This window comes from Bos indicus, chromosome 11 (assembly GCF_029378745.1).
Source record: "Bos indicus isolate NIAB-ARS_2022 breed Sahiwal x Tharparkar chromosome 11, NIAB-ARS_B.indTharparkar_mat_pri_1.0, whole genome shotgun sequence".
NCBI lineage: Eukaryota > Metazoa > Chordata > Mammalia > Artiodactyla > Bovidae > Bos > Bos indicus.
In genome coordinates, this window is record NC_091770.1 from 12,010,093 (window position 1) to 12,030,718 (window position 20,626).

Consider the following 20,626-nt stretch of genomic DNA (forward strand, 5'->3'; position numbering starts at 1 on the left):
AAGTTATTTACAAAACAGGAACTAGAGCCACAGACATTGAAAATAAATTTATGATACCAAAGGGGAAAGGGGATGGGGGAGCTATAAATTAGGAGTTTGGGACTAGTAGATACAAACTGCAATATATAAAATAAATAAATAACAAGGTCTTACTGCATAGCACAGGAAACTGTATTCAGTATCTTGTAATAAAACATGTGGAAAGGAATATATATATGTGTGAGTTTGTGTAAACACACACACACACACATACTTGGCTGAATCACTTTACATAAGAAACTAATATAACACTGTAAATCAACTTTCTTTTTATTAAAGAAAAAAGCATAGATGACAAATGCTGCAAAGGATTTGGAGAAGAGGGAACCCTTGTATACTGTTGGTGGGAATGTAAGCTGATACAGCCACTGTGGAAAACAATATGGAAGTTTCTCAAAAAATTAAAAACAGAGTTACTGTATGATCCAGCAAGTCTACTTCTTGGTATCTTTTCAAAGGAATCAAAATCATTATCTTGAAGAGTTATGTATACTCTCAAGTTCATTATTACATTAATTAAAATAGTGAAGATTGGAAACAACCTAAGTGTCTAATGGATGAATGGCTAAATTACACACACACACACACACGTGCACACACACCATACATACAATGGAATATTATTCAGCTATAAAATAGAAGGAAGGAAGTACTGCAAAAACATGGATGAACCTGGAAGGTATTGTGCTAAGTGAAATAAATCAGATAAGGAAGGACAAAAACTTCATGGTGTCATTTATATGTAGAATCTGAAAAGAAGTTGAACTCATAGAAATAGAGAATAGAAAAATTATTGCCAGGACTGTTGGGTGACAGAAGTAGAGGCTGATAAAAGAATATAAACTTTCAATTGTAAGATGAATAGTTTGAGCACCTAGTGTATAACAATGTGACTGTAGTTGATTGCACTGTATTATACTAATGGTGATTACTAAGAGAATAGGGACTTCCCAGATGGTGCTGCTGCTGCTGCTAAGTCGTTTCAGTCGTGTCCGACTCTGTGCGACCCCATAGACGGCAGCCCACCAGGCCCCGCAGTCCCTGGGGTTCTCTAGGCAAGAACACTGGAGTGGGTTGCCATTTCCTCCTCCAATGCATGAAAGTGAAAAGTGAAAGTGAAGTCGCTCAGTCGTGTCCGACTCTTCGCAACTGCATGGACTGCAGCCTACCAGGTTCCTCCATCCATGGGATTTTCCAGGCAAGAGTACTGGAGTGGGGTGCCATTGCCTTCTCCGCCAGATGGTGCTAGTGGTAAAGAACTCGCCTGCCAATGCAAAAGTCATGAGTCAAGAGTTAGATCCTTGGGTGGGAAATATTCCCTAGAGGGGGGCATGGCAACCCACCTCAGTATTCTTTGCCTGGAGAATCCCATGGACAGAGGAGCCTGGCGGGCTATGGTCCATAGGGTCACAAAGAGTCAGACATGACTGAAGTGACTTAGCGTGTACACATGCTATGAGAGTAGAACTAAAATGTTCTTACACAAAAAAAGTAAATATGTGAGGTGATGATGTGTGTTAATTAATTTGATGTGGGGAATCTTTTTGCAGTGTGTCCGTATATTTAATCATTATGTAGTGCATTTTAAATATCTTGTAGCCTCTCAATTATATCCAAATTAAGCCAAAAAAACTCTATCTAATATTTAAGGGTGAAATTTCACCCCTTCTCTCTAATATTTTCTAGGAAGCATAAGCAGAGGAAATACTACCTAACTCATTGTAGGCATGCATGTATGCTCAGTTGCTCAGTCATGTCCCACTTTTTATGACTGTAGCCTGCCAAGCTCCTCTGTCCATGGGATTATTCTGGTAAGAATACTGGAGTAGGTTGCTGTTTCCTTCTCCAGGAGATCTTTCCGACCCAGGGATCAGACCCACATCTCCTGCAGCTCCTGCATTGGCAGGTGGATTCTTTCCCACTGAGGCGCCTGGGGAGCCCTAACTCGTTGTATGAGTTCAGTATTATCCTAATACCAACCAGACATTGTATGAGAGGAAAACTACAGAACAGTAGTTCTCATGAACATTAATGTAAAATCCTCAACAAAATATTATTAAATTGAGTCCAATAATGTATCAGAATTATACATGACAGCCAAGTGGGATTTATTCTAGTTCTTCAAGGCTTATTCAGCATCAGAAATCAAGTAATGTATTCATCACATCAATGGGCTGCATACAGAACAATTAGATTAATAGAATCATATCAATAAATGTAGAAAATGTGTTGACAGAATCCAACAGCTATTCATGATAAAACATCTCAGCTAACTTTAATAGGGGCAGGGGGGGAAATTTCCTCAACTTGATAGAGTACATCTGTATGAGTCCTATAAATAACTTCATACCTGCTGATGAGAAACTAGAAACTTTCCTGTTAAAATCATGGGAAAAGAAGGCAGGGTTGTTCTTTCATGCCAGTCTTCTTCAATGCTCAGTAAACCTTGATATCAAAGATTTACAAATTGGATGTTGCTGTTTAGTCACTGAGTCTGTCCAACTCTGTGACCCCATGGACTGTCACCCACCAGGCTCCTCTGTCCATGGATCTGCCAGGCAAGAATACTGGAATGGGTTGCCATTTCCTCCTCAGGGGATCTTCCCAAACCAGGGATCAAACCTGCGTCTCTTGCACTGGCAGGCAGGTTGTTTACTACTGAGCCACAAGGGAAGCCCCTTAAAGATTGGGAAGATAGAAATAAAGCTGATCTCAGTTACAAATGACATGATTGACAACGTAGAAACTATAAAAGGATTAACAATAACAAAAAGACTACTGGAAGTAATGAAAGGTTCAGATTATAAAAGTGATATAGAAAAGTCATTTGGTCTTTGTATCAGTAATGAATAACGCATTTGTAATTGAAAATGCAATACTATTTAGATTAGCATTGAAATAGGATAGAAATATGCATAAATCTAACAAAAAAAACAGTATCTATATGAGGAAATCTTTAAAACTCTGATACAAAGTAGTCAAAAAAGTAAGATCTAAATAATGGAGATATTTGATTTATAAATATTCATGGATAAGTAGATTTAGTATTTTATGAATATATCAGTTGTTTTCAACTTAATATAAAGATTCAGTCCCAGTCAAAATTCCAGCAAATATCATTTTGTGGATATTGGCAAATTGTTTCTGAATTTTATATGGAAATGCGAAACACCCAGTACAGCCAACACAGTATTGACAGAGAAGAACAGTGTTCGAGAACTGACACTCCTTGACTTCAAGATTTACTCTAAAGCTACAGTGACAAGACAATGTGATAATGGTAAAAAATAAATAAATAATTCAATCAAAGGAACAGAATAGGTAGCCCAGAAATAGACTCACACAAATATAATCAATTGATTGTTGACATGGAATAAACTCAGTTTAATGGGAAAATGAAAAGCTTTTCCATAAATGGTTTGAAACAACTTGTCATCCACATGCAAAAGAAAAAGAAAGAAATCTAAACACAGATGTTACACTTCAAAATTGAGTTAAAATTTTGAGGATTTTTCTCCTGAAATTTTTAAAAAATTTAATTGCAGGATGATTTCTTTATAAAATGTATTGTTTTCTGCTGTACAGCAATGTGAATCAGCTCTAAGTATACATCTGTATCACCTTTCTCTTGAAAAAAAAATTTCAGTTTGAATTAAACTCAAGAAAATTTGAGTTAATTGACTTAAAGATTAACACAAAAGGGATCACAGACTTACAGGTAAAACACAACACAATAAAACTCCTAGAAGATAATATAAAGGGAAATGTTGCTGACCTTGACTATGAAACTTTTAAGGTTCAGTTCAGTTCAGTCGCTCAGTCATGTCCAACTCTTTGTGACCCCATGAATCGCAGCACGCCAGGCCTCCCTGTCCATCACCAACTCCCGGAGTTCACTCAGACTCACGTCCATCGATGAGTTGGTGATGCCATCCAGCCATCTCATCCTCTGTTGTCCCCTTCTCCTCCCGCCCCCAGTCCCTCCCAGCATCAGGGTCTTTTCCAATTGCATGAAGTGGCCAAAGTATTGGAGTTTCAGCTTCAGCATCAGTCCTTCCAGTGAACACCCAGGACTGATCTCCTTTAGGATGGACTGGTTGGATCTCCTTGCAGTCCAAGGGACTCTCAAGAGTCTTCTCCAACACAACAGTTCAAAAGCATCAATTCTTTGGTGCTCTGCTTTCTTCACAGTCCAACTCTCACATCCATACATGATCACTGGAAAAACCATAGCCTTGACTAGACAGACCTTTGTTGGCAAAGTAATGTCTCTGCTTTTGAATATGCCATCTAGGTTGGTCATAACTTTCCTTCCAAGGAGTAATTGTCTTTTAATTTCATGGCTGCAATCACCATCTGCAGTGATTTTGGAGCCCCCAAAAAATAAAGTCTGAGACTGTTTCCCCATCTATTTGCCATGAAGTGATGGGACCAGATGCCATGATCTTAGTTTTCTGAATGTTGAGCTTTAAGCCAACTTTTCATTCTCCACTGAAACTTTTAAGGTGCAACAACCAAAACATGATCCATCAAAGAGAATACTAAGTTGGACTTCATTAAAATGAAAAACTTCTGCTGTAGAAAAGATACTCTTAAGAAAATGAAAAGACAATCATAAAATATTTGTAAAAGGCTTATCTAATAAAGGACTTATATCTAAAATATAAAAAAACTGGTAAAACTCAACAATAACAAAATTTAAAACTGGGTTTAATATGGGTTCACTCTAAAAATGGGCGAAAGATCTGAACAGATATCACACCAAAGCATGGAAAGGGTATTATAAATTAAAACAACAGTTAGATACCATTGTATAGTTCTTAAAATGACTAAAACCCAAAATAGTAACAACAATTTCTGGAGCAATAGCAACTTTCTCATTCATTGCTGGTGGTAATGCAAAGTTCAGTTCAGTTGCTCAGCCGTGTCCGACTCTTTGCAACCCCATGGACTGCAGCACGCCAGGCTTCCCTGTCCATCACCAACTCCCAGAGCTTGCTCAGACTCATGTCCATTGAGTTGGTGATGCCATCCAGCCATCTCATCCTCTGGTAATGCAAAATGGTAATGTTATTTGGAAGACAGTTTGTCAGTTTCTTACAAGGCTAAACAGAAATAGTCTTCCTATGCAATTGATCAATCATGTTCCTTGGTAAGGGGTGAATTGAAGTCTTAATCCACACAAAAACTTACACATGAGTGGCCACAGCAGCATTGCTAATAATTGCCTGCATTTGAAGACTACCAAGGTGTCCTTCAGTAGGTGAATGAGTAGAAAAACTGTGATGCATCCTGACAATGGAATATTATTCAGTGATGAAAAGGAGTGAACTATCAAGCCACAGAAGACCTGGAGGAAAATTAACTGCACATTGCTAAGTGAATTAAGGCAATTTGAAAAGCTACATACATGATTATCAGTATAAGACACTCAAGAAAGTTAAAATTTTAGAGAAAGTAAAATGATCAATTATTTCCAAGATTTGGGGGATAAGCAAGGTAGGGATAGTTAGAGCAGAGTGGATTTTTAGGGCAAGAAAACTCTTCCATATGATTCTGACTGTAATGGTGAATACATGGCATTACCCATTTATAAGTACCCATGGAACTGTACAACATGAATAATAAAATCTGGTGCAAACTATAGACTTTATTTAATAATAAAATATTGTTATTGGTTCATCTGTCGTAATAAATGTTCCACACTCACTCATGGGTTTTTTAATTGGGGAAACAGTAGGAGGGAGACAGGGATGCAGCATCTGCGAATGCTCTGTGCTTTCTGCTCAAATTTTCTTCAAGCCAGATTTTCTAGAAAATAATGCTTATTAAAAGAATATTTAGTAAAATGGGAATTCAAGGACAACATTAGATTATCATACAAGCAAGTAATTAAGCAAGTAATCAGAGAAATGTTCTTGAAACTGTTCATATAAGTAAACATAGTCAGTGCCTATATTAGAGTATGTAAATACCTTGCAAAATTATGCAGGTATTAAAAAGGTGAAAATGGAGAAGAGGTTATGAGTTAGCATAAAATTTGGAGGTTAGAATTTATAGGACATAGTGACTGACTATGGAGGAATCAATGGAATCTAATATGTTGCTTAGATCTCTGCCTTGAACTGAAATGAACAGATGAAGAGTGGTTCAGTTTAGTCACTCAGTCGTGTCCGACTCTTTGCGACCCCATGAATCTCAGCACGCCAGGCCTCCCTGTCCATCACCAACTCCCGGAGTCACCCAAACCCATGTCCATCGAGTCGGTGATACCATCCAACCATCTCATCCTCTGTTGTCCCCTTCTCCTCCTGCCCTCTATCTTTCTCAGCATCAGGGTCTTTTCCAGTGAGTTAGCTCTTCGCATCATGTGGCCAAAGTACTGGAGTTTCAGCTTCAACATCAGTCCTACCAATGAACACTCAGGACTTATCTCCTTTAAGATGGACTGATTGGATCTCCTTGCAGTTGGATTATAATTATTCTAGTCCTGGACTTGGAATAATATTTAAAGTTTCTGTGAACCATAATGCAGGAAACAATCAGTTATATGTGTCTTTAACAAGAATGGGCTTGGACAGAGATAGTGAGTGAAAGGCATAGGAGGTGATGAAATCACTCAGCAAAAGTGAGAGGATTAGAGGCCAGAAAAGTAAAAGAAAAACTATATCCTGAAAGCCAAAAAGGAACAGGGTTATAGCAGAGAATGTTTAACAGAGGATGGTCAAGTAAGATCAGCCTGAAAAATGAATATTAGATATGGTAGCCTGGCGAATTACCCTGGACCAATCCATGTTGATGGATTGTTAGCGTTTCAGTTTAGACTGCTTTGCCCTAAAAATGTTTTTCTTGGAGCCTTAGTCCCATGACACTTCTTAGCACCTTTTATATGCCACTGTACATCACAACTCTTTTAAATAGGGTTTCTCAAACTTGCTTGATTTAGGAACATTTTTTGTTATTGTTTAAGTACTTTTCAGGACTATTGTTAATTAGCCTGAAATTGTTAATTTTTATAAATATGTGCCCATTTTTGGAGAAACTTCATTATAAAGAATCTAGAAAGCTTGGATGGTAACTAGTGGAAACAAAGAGCATTAAATTTGGAACTTCAGGAAACCTACAATAAGGAAAGTGAAGAGACTAGCAATTTTAAGAGAGGTTGGTATTGTCAGGAGAGAGGTTCTTGGAATCCCAGAAGAGAACAGGATCCTGAGAATGAGTATGGTTTTGATAGTTTGTTTGATAGATAGTTGAGTATAGTTTGATGGATAAGAAAGTAAAAAGGATGCAGATAGCTGAGAGTAGTGAAGGCAGTTTCTTATTTGGTAAATCTAAATAATAGCTTGTTTTGCAGACATAAATTGAAAAGATTCTACTGAGCTTTTGGAAAAAAGAAAAATTAATGGAGACTGTAATATTACTTGATATTCTCAATTATGTTACTCAGTTTGAGATGTTTCCAAGCAGAAATTTCTGCTTTGTTTGTAATGCAATTCTGAATGATTATTAAAATTTCATATATCACAGGATGCCAGACATGCAGCTGAAGAAGAGATTTATACCAACTTAAACCAGAAGATTGACCAGTTTCTACAGCTGGCTGACTATGACTGGATGACAGGAGATTTGGGCAGCAAAGCTAGTGACTATCTAGTGGACCTCATTGCCTTTCTACGTAGCACCTTTGCTGTATTCACGCACCTTCCTGTAAGTGACAATTGCTTGTATTTTCTCCGTCATATAGAAAAAGGATTTCTTAAAATCTAGGTTGGTGAAAGATGTTTGTTTCTGCTGTAACTAGCCAGGAAGCAATGGGTATAAAATCTCACATTATAATTATCCCTTAACAATATTTACAGACTTCTTCCATCTTATTCTAAGACTTCTTTTTTTCATTGACATTTGCATTTTGTTTATTCTGGAAATGATTCCTAATATTATGTCTGCTTATATATCCCTACTAACTTCAAGGTAATTAGTACAACACATGATGGATGCCTTGGTGGAAGTAAAATAGAAAATTAGGAGTTAGAATTTTCTATATGTATCTTTTAATTCTATAATGTTGATTTAATTTTTTTTTTAGTATCCTCAAATTCTCTGGTAAAATTCTCCAAGATTTTTCTATTTGTCTATCTTTTCTCTATTTTCTTAAGCATATGTATCACAGTCTTTTAAAAATTAAAGTATAATTTATTTGCAGTATTATATTAGGAACTTCCTTGGTGGTCCAGAGATTAAGATTCCTTGCTCCCAATACAGGGGGCACGAGTTTGACCCCTCACTGGGGAACTAAAGATCCCACATTTCTCACAGCATAGCCAGAAGAAAAGTTACATTATATTGGTTTCAAGTTTACAGCATAGTGTTTCAGTGTTTTTACAGACTGTAAGATAATGGCTATAATTCCATGTGCTGTATGTATATCCTTGTTGCCTATCTGTTTGATACACAGTAGTTTGTGTCTCTTCACCCCTTTCTCCTGTCTTGCCCCTCCCTCTTTCCCTCTGGTTTATTGATTCCCTATTGTTTATTGATCTCTGTTTTATTCATTTTCTCTCTAATCTTTATTATTTCCTTCCTTCTGATGACTGGACTTTGTTCATCTTTTTCTAATTTTTAAAACAGTGGTGGGTTAGGTACTTTGTTTGAGGTTTTACTTATTTCTTGAGAAAGGCCTGCACTGCTGTACACTTCCCTCTTAAATACTGCCTTCTGCATGCCATAGATTTTTGGAGTTTTGTGTTTCCATTTTCCTTTATCAGAACTGGTTTTCTGATTTCCTCTTTGATTTCTTATTCAATTAGTTGGTTTTTTAGTAAGATGTAGTTTAGTCTTCACATTTGTGCTTTTCCCATTTTTCTTCCTGTAATTGATTTCTAACTTTATACAGTTGTAATGGGGGAAGATGCCTGATATAATATCTATCTCCTTAAATTTGTTCTGACTTATTTTGTGGCCTAGCATGTGATCTGACCTGGGGAATGTTTCGTCTATACTTGGAAGGAATGTATATTGTGGTACTTTTGGATGAAATGTCCTGTCAATAGCTTTTAACTGTTCAAGTGTGTTAGTTAAGACTACTGTTACATGATAAATTTTCTGTCTAGATGGTGTGTTCACTGATGTAAGTGAGGTGGTGTTGTTGCAGCCCTATGGGCTATAGTCTGCCAGGCTCCTCTGTCCATGAGATTTCCCAGGCAAGAATACTAGCGTGGGTTGCCATTTCCTTCTCCAGAGGATCTTCCAGACCCAGGGATCAAACTCATGTCTCCTGCATTTGCAGGCAGATTCTTTGCCACTGAGCCACAAGGGAAGCCCAAGTGAGATGTGAAGTCCTCTTTTGTTATGGTATTATTGTCAATTTCTCCCTTCGTGTCTGTAAATATTTAGGTACCCTTGCGGTGTGCATATTAATGCATATAATATCCTTGTCTTGTATCGATCCCCTTATCGTGGAATAATACCCCTCTTGGTGTTTTGTTATAGCCTTTGTTTTAAAGTCTATTTCATCTGAAGCAAGTATCGTTACCTTGGGTTTCTTATTGTTTCTCTTTGCATGAAATACCATTTTCATTTCCTCACATTCTTCCTATATGTGTATCTTACTTTGAAGTGAATCTCTTAAGCAGCATGTAGAAGGGTCTTTTCTTTTCATTTAATCTGTCACCCTATATCTTTTAATTGGAGCATTTGTCCACTGATATTTAAAGCAATTATTGGTAGGTATATAGTTACTGCCATCTTGTCGCTTGTTTTCTGATTGTTCTTATAGTTCGCTGTTCATTTTTTCTTCCCTTTGTATCTTCCCTTGTGGTTTTGCTGACTTTTCTTTAGTAATATATACCAGAGAACTCTCAGACTGTTTTGAATTTTTACAATTTGCTCTTTTTTTTTTTTTTAACTGTTCAGATTGGGCGATTTCCTCTATTTTACCAGATCACTTACATGTTCCTCTGTATCAATTAGTTTGCTTTTCATTTTTCCTAGTGTGTTTTTAATTTCAACTATTGAATTCCTCTTTTATTATTGGGTCTTTTTAAATAGTTTCTAGTTTTTTTATTAAAATTATCACTTTGTAGATATAGTCTTTCCCCTAATTCAATTAACGTTTTTTATAACCAGTGGTTTGAATTCTTTATCAGATGAATTATTTATGTTTTATTATTTTTTCAGGTGTGTTTTCTTGTTCTTTCAATTGATAATGGTTCTTCTGCCATTACATTTTGCTTAACTTATCTGTTTCTATGAGTTTAGGTGAAACAGTTACCTGTTGTGATCTTGAAGGGGTGTTCTATGTGGCAACAACCCGATGTGTGCCCTGTGCCTTTGGTGTGAGAGCTGCATTTGACAGGAAACAAGTCACAGTGATAGCTTTCCTCAGGTTGTGCTGATAGCATCAGCTTGGTAGAGAGTGGGGCTCCAGAGGGAGGAGCCAGGGTCTGTTCCGGGTGTGAAATGGGACTTGCCCTCTGCTCAGTGGGCATCAACACTCTATGGGGGTGGGGTCTGATTCCAAATTCCTGGAACAGAAGTCCTGAGCACCTGGCCTGGGCCAGCTCTGTCCCTTTAACTATGTGTTTCCCATTTTTTCCACACTGGGAGCCTTACCTGAGTGGTGGGAACTGCTGAAGTAAGTTGGGTCCTTGGGGGCTCTTGGCTTGTGTTGATTAGAGGCAGAGGCTTAAGCCCCTCTTATGTGCTGCCTGTATGGGATCCCACATTTTTTCCCTTACTCTGCTCTGACTCAGCCACAGGTCCAAGTCCTCTTTGTCTCTCACAGCTGATCACTGCCCTCTGTCCCAGCTCCCCCTCTCTTGTCGGGAACCACATTATAGTGTTGTTGCCTATGTTGATTCTCAGTGTGTGTCAGGAGGTGAGCTATGCTTGAGTGCTACCATGAGAGATCTGGGTTGCTTGTGATGTTCTGCTTGAGTAAGCATCAACAATGACCCCATCCCCCGACCCCTCAGGCTCCCCCAAAAGACCAGATTGCTTCTGCCTCCCAAGATCGAGTTTTCTCCCTGGTCATGACCACCCCAGATTTAATACCCTGCTGAGATGTGAATAGCCATGGTGCACTGGCTCAGCTTGGGCTGAGTCACACACTGAGGTGGTTGTGGGAAACCTGGCAGCCTCTGGAGTATACCTCTTTCCACCCTGTCTTGGGGTATGAATGTGCTCCTCATGAGTGGAGTGCAGACTTCCCACTGCCCTCCTAGTAGTGCCAGTGGCCCTCAAACCAGCCAAGAAAGCTTATCTCTCCTGCATAGGACCCCAGACTTGGGCATCTAATTTATGGCTCTCACTGCTCACTCCCCTGGGCAGGTGTCCACCTGTGTATTCCCCCTTTTACTCTGAGTCACCTCCCAGGAACACATCCTTCCTGATTACTTGTGTATTTTTCTTCCAACCTTTTTCATGCTAGCTGTCTTCTGTCAGTTTCCAGTTTGTTTTCAGTGAGAATTTTTAGACTTGTAGATGTCTTTTTGGTATGTTCATGGGGGGATATGAGCTCCATGTCCTCTTAATCCACTATCTTGATCCTGCTCCTCTGCAGTTGTTTTAAACATGTTTATTAATGCCTACATATAATTCACCTACATATTGGTTAGATTTGTTTCTGAGTTTTATTGTTGATGTTGCTGTTCTCAGTCATATGGTCCTATCTCGTCCTATCACTTTTTGGTATATGGTAGACATTGTTTTTAAAATATGTTTTAATAGGTGTTCCAGGTAATATCTTCTGCCACCAGAATTGTTTCGTCCTTTCCCATACTAAGTAGTTAAAATGAGTGGGTGGTTTGTGGTTTGAACCTCATCACCTTAATCCAATTATGAACTGGTCTGGATTGAGCTTGGGTTGCAGTTGTATTGTACCTTTGGTTTACATTTGTTGCTAGGATGTGGTTCTTCAGAGCTTTTAATGAGAGCCTGGCACATTATTGTCTCTTCAGTACCAAGAGGACTGTGGAAATTTCCACTTTTCATATAAACTTAGCTCTTCAGCTTCCTGCTTTTTACAGTCTTAAAATTTGGCTAATATCTTGAGTAGGTGTCTTACTCAGATCAGCAATTGCTAACAGTAAAAACTGTGATTGGAGACTGTCGATATCAATTCATTAATCCCTCAAGAGCTTTCAAGTTGCCACCTGTGATTCTTATGAACACTCCCACTAGTGAGTTGTTTTTTCTGAAACATTGTGAAACTGCAGGAAAGCTTACTTTGCTTTTGAAAGGTTTTGGCTTAGACTATTATTTTCCTCGGCTGTATAGCTTTAGAATTCAGAAAATGTCTTGAGAAAACTGGCCCTGAGATCTCTAATTTTGGCACTTCAGCCCCATGGAAGCAACAAAAATTCAGTGATTCTTTTTTTTTTTTTTCCTCCAGGGCAGTTGCTTTCTGCCTGGACCTAACCCAGATTTTCAGTCTGTTACTACTCCTAGGTTTGTCAAATGCCTCCAGGGACAACTTGAGATCCTCAGCTCACCTTTAACAGGTCTGCCCTCTTTGCAATTTTATTCCCTTACGTTTTCATTACTTCCTTGCCTTCTGGTTTTCTCCAAATTTTTAAATTACCTTTCCTAATTTTTGGTGGAAGCACTACCTATAAAAAACTAGGCCATTTTATCTTGATACCAAAGTCAGAGAAAGTAGCCCAAAAGACAAAACTATAAATTAATCTCACAATTATAAATAAAAAAATTTAGCAAATCTATTCCAGAATGTTTCAAGAAAATAATTTAGCATTAGTATGTAGGATTTACTCTAGAAATGCAGAGATAGTTTGATATTTAAAAATCTAATAATATAATTTATTATAATACTAGGTGAAGGAGATAAAGTATATGATCATCTTTATGTAATTCTAAAAAGATATTATATAACGTCCAGCCTGCTTTTCAAATTTTTTTAAAAAGTTTTAAATACAAGAAATATTATATTTCAGTAGCATGATAAAGAGCATCTATATGAAATTTAGCAGCAACCAAAGATTTAACAGTGGAACACTAGGAATATTTATTTGCATCAACATCAGAAGAATGGTGAAGACATCTCACCATTACTTTAGATGCTCTATAAAATAAGGTAAAAGAGAAGTAAATTTCAAATATTACAATGAGCCATGTATCTTATCATTATCCTTATGTTAGTATTGTGTGGTTGAAAACTCTAGAAAATCAACTGAAAAATAATTAGGACCAATAAAACTTTTGGTTACAGAGTACACTTAGAAAACAGGTCATCTTCTCTTACCTTTGCAATACCTTCATGGAAAATATTGTCCTAAAAGTATCCTATTTGCCATTGATGCATATTATATAAGGTCTCTGTGAGTATATTTTAACAAGTCATGTATAGCATCATTGTGGAAAACATGTCACAGAATAATTTAAAAGATACTTTATTATGATCAGATATGTGCAGGGTTCTAGGATGAGAAAATAAGGATTGTGGCATCTGGTTTCATCACTTCATGGCAAATAGATGGGGAAGCAATGGAAACAGTGAGAGACTTTATTTTCTTGGGCTCCAAAATCACTGCAGACAGTGACTGACCCAGAGGGAGGGTATGGGGAGGGAGGAGGGAGGAGGGTTCAGGATGGGGAACACAGGTATACCTGTGGTGGATTCATTTCGATATTTGGCAAAACTAATACAATATTGTAAAGTTTTAAAATAAAATACAATTAAAAAAACAAAAAAGACACTTACTCCATGGAAGAAAAGCTATGATGAACCTAGACAGCGTATTAAAAAGCAGAGACATCATTTTGCCGACAAAAGGTCCATATAGTCAAAGCTATGGTTTTTCCAGTAGTCATGTGTGGATGTGAGAGTTGGACCATAAAGAAGGCTGAGTGCTGAAGAAGTGATGCTTTCAAACTGTGGTGTTGGAAAAGACTTCTGAGAGTCCCTTGGACTGCGAGGAAATCAAACCTGTCAATCCTAAAGGAAATTAATGCTGAATATTCATTGGAAGGACTGATGCTGAAGCTGAAGCTCCAGTACTTTGGCCACCTATGTGAAGAGCCAACTCGTTGAAAAGACCTTAATGCTGGGAAAGATTGAAGGCAGGAGGAGAAGGAGACTACAGAGGACGAGATGGCTGCATGGCATCCCTGACTCAATGGACATGAGTTTAAGCAAACTCTTGCATATGGTGAAGGACAGGGAAACATGGCATGCTGCAGTCTATGGGGTCGCAAAGAGTGGACACGACTGAGTGACAGAACAACAAGGATGAGAATAGTAGTTTTTCCAAAATTAATCTAACTGCAGTGAATCCGAAGTAAATTTGATGGTGGTGGGTTATCTTAACAAAATAATTCTACAGTTCATTCAGAGACAAAAATGGATAACACTTGGCAAAAAAAAATATAGAAAAGAAAATTAATGAGTGTAGTACCTTTGAATATAGAAATGTTATTATTAATGAAAATAATTAATATCCCTTCTACACAGGACTGGACTGATAGAATAAAGGGATAGTTAAAGAAAATATCTATAAATATTTCAAAGAATATACGGGCTTCCCTGGAGGCTCAGACAGTAAAGCGTCTGCCTGCAATGTGGGAGACCCGGGTCCGATTCCTGGATCAGGAAGATCCCCTGGAGAAGGAAATGGCCATCCACTCTAGCACTTGTGCCTGGAGAATCCCATGGATGGAGGAGCCTGATAGGCTACAGTCCATGGGGTCGCAAAGAGTCGGACATAACTGAGCGACTTCACTTTCTTACTATGTGATAAAAATGGCATTTAGCAATTGCTGTTACCAATGCTGTCTGCTTGTTGGGTAAAAAGAATATTAAGTCTATACCTCATATATCAAAATGAATTCTAGATCAAATGCATGTTCATATTTTTAAAAAGAAAGAAACTATGGGAAAACCAATAAAAATATTAGCAAATATATCTATAATCTGAAAGTGACTTACTCTCATAAGGATGACACCAAAGACTGAAATCATTAAGGAAAAGGTTAATAATTTGACTACAGAAAATTATTTATAATGTTCCTAAAAGGTATTAGTTAGAAAATAGAATGTAAGATTATCAGTAAAAACATTTATAGTAAATATTCCCAAAGGTTAATATCTATAATGTATAACAATATAACACATTCTTTCAATTTTAATCAGAGGAAGATACAACTTGAAGAAAAATTTGCAAAAGTTGTATTAAGGCAATCAGAAGAGGAGAAAAATCAAAGACTAATAATAACATGAATAAAGCATGTAATTCTAATAATGACATATATATAAACATTGTGGGGTATTTTTGCCTATAAATTTGCCAAACGTAAATAAGAAATGACAGCCTTCAGTATTTGTGATTAGTATTTCAGGAACTATGTATTCTGATACTTTGGTGGTAGGTGTGTAAATTGGTATAGTCTTCTTAGTACTTAATTTTTCAGTGTCTCTTATAAATGTTTTAAAATTTGTGTACCTATTATGCTGAAATCCCATTTATAGAAATCTAACTTAATGAACTTAATCTAACTTAATGTTCAAGCTGGTTTTAGAAAAGGCAGAGGAACCAGAGATCAAATTGCCAACATCTGCTAGATCATCGAGAAAGCAAGAGAGTTCCAGAAAAACATCTATTTCTGCTTTATTGACTATGCCAAAGCCTTTGACTGTGTGGATCACAATAAACTGTGGAAAATTCTTCAAGAGATGGGAATACCAGAGCACCTGACCTGGCTCTTGAGAAATTTGTATACAGGTCAGAAAGCAACAGGTAGAACTGGACATGGAACAACAGACTGGTTCCAAATAGGAAAAGGAGTACGTCAAGGCTGTATATTGTCACCCTGCTTATTTAATTTATATGCAGAGTACATCATGAGAAACACGGGGCTGGAAGACGCACAAGCTGGAATCAAGATTGCCAGGAGAAATCTCAATAACCTCAGATATGCAGATGACACCACCCTTATGGCAGAAAGTGAAGACAAACTAAAAAGCCTCTTGATGAAAGTAAAAGTGGAGAGTGAAAAAGTTGGCTTAAAACTCAACATTCAGAAAACAAAGATCATGGCATCTGGTCCCATCACTTCATGGGAAATAGATGGGGAGACAGTGGAAACAGTGTAAGACTTTATTTTGGGGGGCTCCAAAATCACTGCAGATGGTGACTGCAGCCATGAAATTAAAAGACAATTACTCCTTGGAAGAAAAGTTATAACCAACCTAGACAGCATATTCAAAAGCAGAGACATTACTTTGCCAGCAAAAGTTCATCTAGTCAAGGCTATGGTTTTTCCAGTAGTCATGTATGGATGTGAGAGTTGGACTGTGAAGAAGGCTGAGCACTGAAGAATTGATGCTTTTGAACTGTGGTGTTGGAGAAGACTCTTGAGAGTCCCTTGGACTGCAAGGAGATCCAACCAGTCCATCCTAAAGGAGATCAGTCCTGGGATTTCTTTGGAAGGAATGATGCTAAAGCTGAAACTCCAATACTTTGGCTACCTCATGCGAAGAGTTGACTCATTGGAGAAGACTCTGATGCTGGGAGGAACTGGGGGCAGGAGGAGAAGGGGATGACAGAGGATGAGATGGCTGGATGGCATCACTGACTCGATGGACATGAGTCTCAGTGAACTCCAGGAGTTGGTGATGGACAGGGAGGCCTGGCGTGCTGCGATTCATGGGGTCCCAAAGAGTCGGACACAACTGAGCGACTGAACTGAACTGAACTTAATGAAATTTCCTTCATGGCTTATAGCCTTGATGTGATGAAGTGATTTGTGTAACTCAGTGAAGCTATGAACCATGCCATGCAGGACCACCTAAGATGGATGGGTCATAGTGAAGAGTTCTGACAAATCGTGGTCCACTGGAGGAGGAAATAGCAATCCACTCCAGTATTCTTGCCTGGAAAACCCTATGAACAGTATGAAAAGGCAAAAAGATGACACTGGAAGATGTTGGAAGGTGTCCAGTATGCTACTGGGGAAGAAAGAAAAGTGAAGGAAAGTGTTAGTTGCTCAGTCGTGTCTGACTCTTTGTGATCTCATGAACTGTAGCCCAGCAGGCTCCTCTGACCATGGAATTCTCCAGGCAAGAATACCACAGTGGGTAGCCATTCCCTTCTCTAGGGTTTCTTCCCAATCAGGGATTGAACTCAGATCTTGTGCATTGCAGGTGGATTCTTTACTATCTGAGCCACCAGGGAATCCCCGGGGAAGAGCTGAGGGCAATTACTAATAGCTCCAGAAAGAATGAGGTGGCTGGGACAAAGCAGAAATGACATTCAGTTGTGGTTGTGTCTGGTGGTGAAAGTAAAGTCTGATTCTGTAAGGAAAAATATTGCATAGCAACCTGGAATGTTAGGTCCATGAATCAAGGTAAATGGCACATGGTCAAACAGGAGATGGCAAGATTGAACACTGACATCTTAGGAATCAGTGAATTATTAATAAAATGGACAAGAATGGGCAAATTTAATTCACATGACCATTATATCTACAACTGTGGGCAAGAATGCTTTAGAAGAAATGGAGAAGCCCTCATAGTCAACTAAAGAGTCTGAAATGCAGTATTTGGGTGCAACCTCAAAAATTACAGAATGATCTTAGTTCATTTTCAAGGCAAACCAGTCAACATCTCAGTAATCCAAGTCTATGCCCCCACCACTGATGCTTAAAAAGCTAATGTTGACCTGTTCTATAAAAACCTACAATACCTTATAGAACTAACACCAAAAAAAGATGTCCTTTTTATCATAGGGGGTTGGAATGCAAATAGGAACTCAGGAGATACCTGGAATAACAGGCCAGTTTGGCCTTGGCATGCAAAATGAAGCGGGGCAAAGACTAGCAGAATGTTGTCAAAAGAACACATTGGTCATAGCAAACACTGTTGTCCAACAGCCCAAAAAATGACTCTACACCTGGACATCACCAGATGGTCAATATTGAAATTAGATTGATTCTTTTCTTTGCAGCCAAATCTGGAGAAGCTCTATGCATGCTTGTGTGCGTGCTAAGTTGCTTTAGTCGTGTCTGACTCTGTGCTACCCTATGGACTGTAACCTGTCAGGCTCCTCTGTCTATGGGATTCCCAGGCAAGAATACTGGAGTCGGTTGCCATGCCCTCCTTAAGGGAATCTTTCAGACCCAAGGATTGAAGCCAAGTCTCTTTCATCTCCTGTATTGACAGGCACGTTCTTTACTGCTAGTGACATGTGGGAAGCCTTGGAAAGGCTCTATACAGTCAGCAAAAACAAGAACTTCAGCTGACTGTTATTCACATCAGGAGCTTCTTATTGCAAAATTTAGGCTTAAATAGAAGAAAGTAGGGAAAACCACTAACCATTCAGGTATCACCTAAATCAAATCCCTAATGATTGTATAATGGAGGTGATTAATAGGTTCAAGGGATTAGATTTGGTAGGCAGAGTGCCTGAGAAACTATGGATGGAGGTTCATAACATTGTAAAGGAGGCAGTGACCAAAGCTGTCCCACAGAAAAAGAGATGCAAGAAGGCAAAGTGGTTGTCCAAGGAGGCTTTGAAAATACCTAAGGAAAGAAGAGAAGCAAAAGGCAAGAGAGAAAGGGAAAGATATACCCAACTGAGTGCAGAGTTCCAGAGAATAACAAGGAGAGATAAAAAAGGCCTTCTTAAAGGAACAATGCAAAGGAATAGAGGAAAACAGTATAATGGGAAAGACTAGAGATTTCTTCAAGGAAATTGGAGATATCAAGGACGCTTTTCAGGAAAGAATGGGCATAATAAAGGACTGAAATGGTAAGGACCTAACAGAAACAGAAGAGATTAAGAAGAGATGGCAAGAATACACAAAAGAGCTATACAAAAAAGGTCTTAATGACTGGGATAACCACGATGGTGTGGTCACTCACCTAGAATCAGACATCCTGGAGTATGAAGTCAAATGGGCCTTAGGAAGCGTTACTATGAACAAAGCTACCTGCAGTGATGAAATTCCAGCTGAGCTATTTAAAATCCTAAAAGATGATGCTGTTAAAGTGCTGCATTCAGTATGCCAGCAAGTTTGGAAAATTCTGTGGTGGCCACAGGACTGGAAAAAGTTAGTTTTCATTCCAATCCCAAAGAAGAGCAATACCAAATAAAGTCCAAACTAGCATACAGTTACACTGATTTTACATGCTAGCAAAGTTATGCTGAAAATCCTTCAAGCTAGACTTCATAAGTACATGAACTGAGAACTTCTGGATGTATAAGCTGTATTGTATAGCTGTATTATATAAAAGGCAGAGGAACCAAAGATCAAATTGCCAACATTTGCTGAATAATGGTAAAAGCAAGGGAATTCCAAGAAAACATCTACTTTTGCTTCATTGACTTTGCAAAAGCCTTTGACTGTGTGGATTACAAAAAACTATGGAAAATTCTTAAAGAGATGGGTATACCAGACCACCTTACTTTCTTCCTGAGAACCCTGTATGCAGGTCAAAAAGCAACAGTTTGAACTGGACATGCAACAATGGACTGGGTTCAAAATTGGAAAGTAGTATGACAAGGCTATATATTGTAAGCCTGCTTATTTAACTTATATACAGAGTACATCATGCAAATGCCAGGCTGGATGAATCACCAGCTGGAATTGAGATTGCTGGGAGAAATATTAACAACCTGAGATGTATAAGACTCTGATGCTGGGAGGGATTGGGGGCAGGAGGAGAAGGGGACGACAGAGGATGAGATGGCTGGATGGCATCACCGACTCGATGGACGTGAGTCTGAGTGAACTCCGGGAGTTGGTGATGGACAGGGAGGCCTGGCGTGCTGCGATTCATGGGGTCGCAAAGAGTCGGACATGACTGAGCGACTGAACTGAACTGAACTGAACTGAGATGTATAGATGATACCACTCTAATGGCAGAAATTGAGGAGGAACTAAGGAGCCTCTTGATAAAGGTGAAAGAGGAGAGTTAAAATGCTGGCTTAAAACTCAACATTCAAAAAACTAAGATCATGGCATCCGATCCCATCACTTCATAGCAAATAGAAGGGAAAAAAGTGGGAGCAATAGCAGATTTTATTTTCTTGGGCTTCAAAATCACTGTGGATGATGACAGCAGCCATGAAATTAAAAGATGCTTGCTCCTTGGAAGAAAAGCTATGACAAACCTAGACAGAATATTAAAAAGCAGAGATATCAGTTTGCTGACACAGGTAAGGTTTTTATATAGTCAAAGGTAAGGTTTTTCCAACAAATTATATATGAATATGAGAATTGGACTCTAAAGAAGGCTGAGTGCCAAAGAATTGATGTTTTCGAATTGTGGTGCTGGAGAAGACGCTTGAGAGTCCTTGGACTGCAAGGGAAAGGAAATCAAGAATAAATATTCATTGCAAGGACTGATGCTGAAGCTGAAGCTCCAATACTTTGGTCATCTGATAAGATGAGCTGACTCATTGGAAAAGACCCTGATGCTGGGAAAATTTGATGACAAAAGCAGAAGGGGGCAGCAGATGATGAAATGGTTAGATAGTATAAATGACTCAATGGACCTGAATTTGAGCAAACTCAGGGAGATGGTGGAGGACAGAGGAACCTGCGTGTTGTAGTCCATGGAGTCACAACG

At 38.5% G+C, this 20,626-nt stretch overlaps 1 protein-coding gene and 1 long non-coding RNA gene across 5 annotated transcripts in view; one reads left to right on the top strand and one right to left on the bottom strand.

Annotated features, from left to right (window-relative positions):
• EXOC6B (exocyst complex component 6B) overlaps positions 1-20,626 on the top strand; it is a 722,047-nt gene that overhangs the window by 460,382 nt on the left and 241,039 nt on the right. For all 4 annotated transcript variants that reach the window (XM_070798075.1, XM_070798078.1, XM_070798076.1 and 1 more), the window contains one exon: positions 7,570-7,749. In XM_070798075.1, the coding sequence (XP_070654176.1) occupies positions 7,570-7,749 (180 nt within the window). The remainder of the gene's footprint in view (positions 1-7,569; positions 7,750-20,626) is intronic.
• LOC139185625 (uncharacterized) overlaps positions 1-20,626 on the bottom strand; it is a 104,560-nt gene that overhangs the window by 12,947 nt on the left and 70,987 nt on the right. The gene's annotated exons all lie outside the window — the stretch shown is intronic.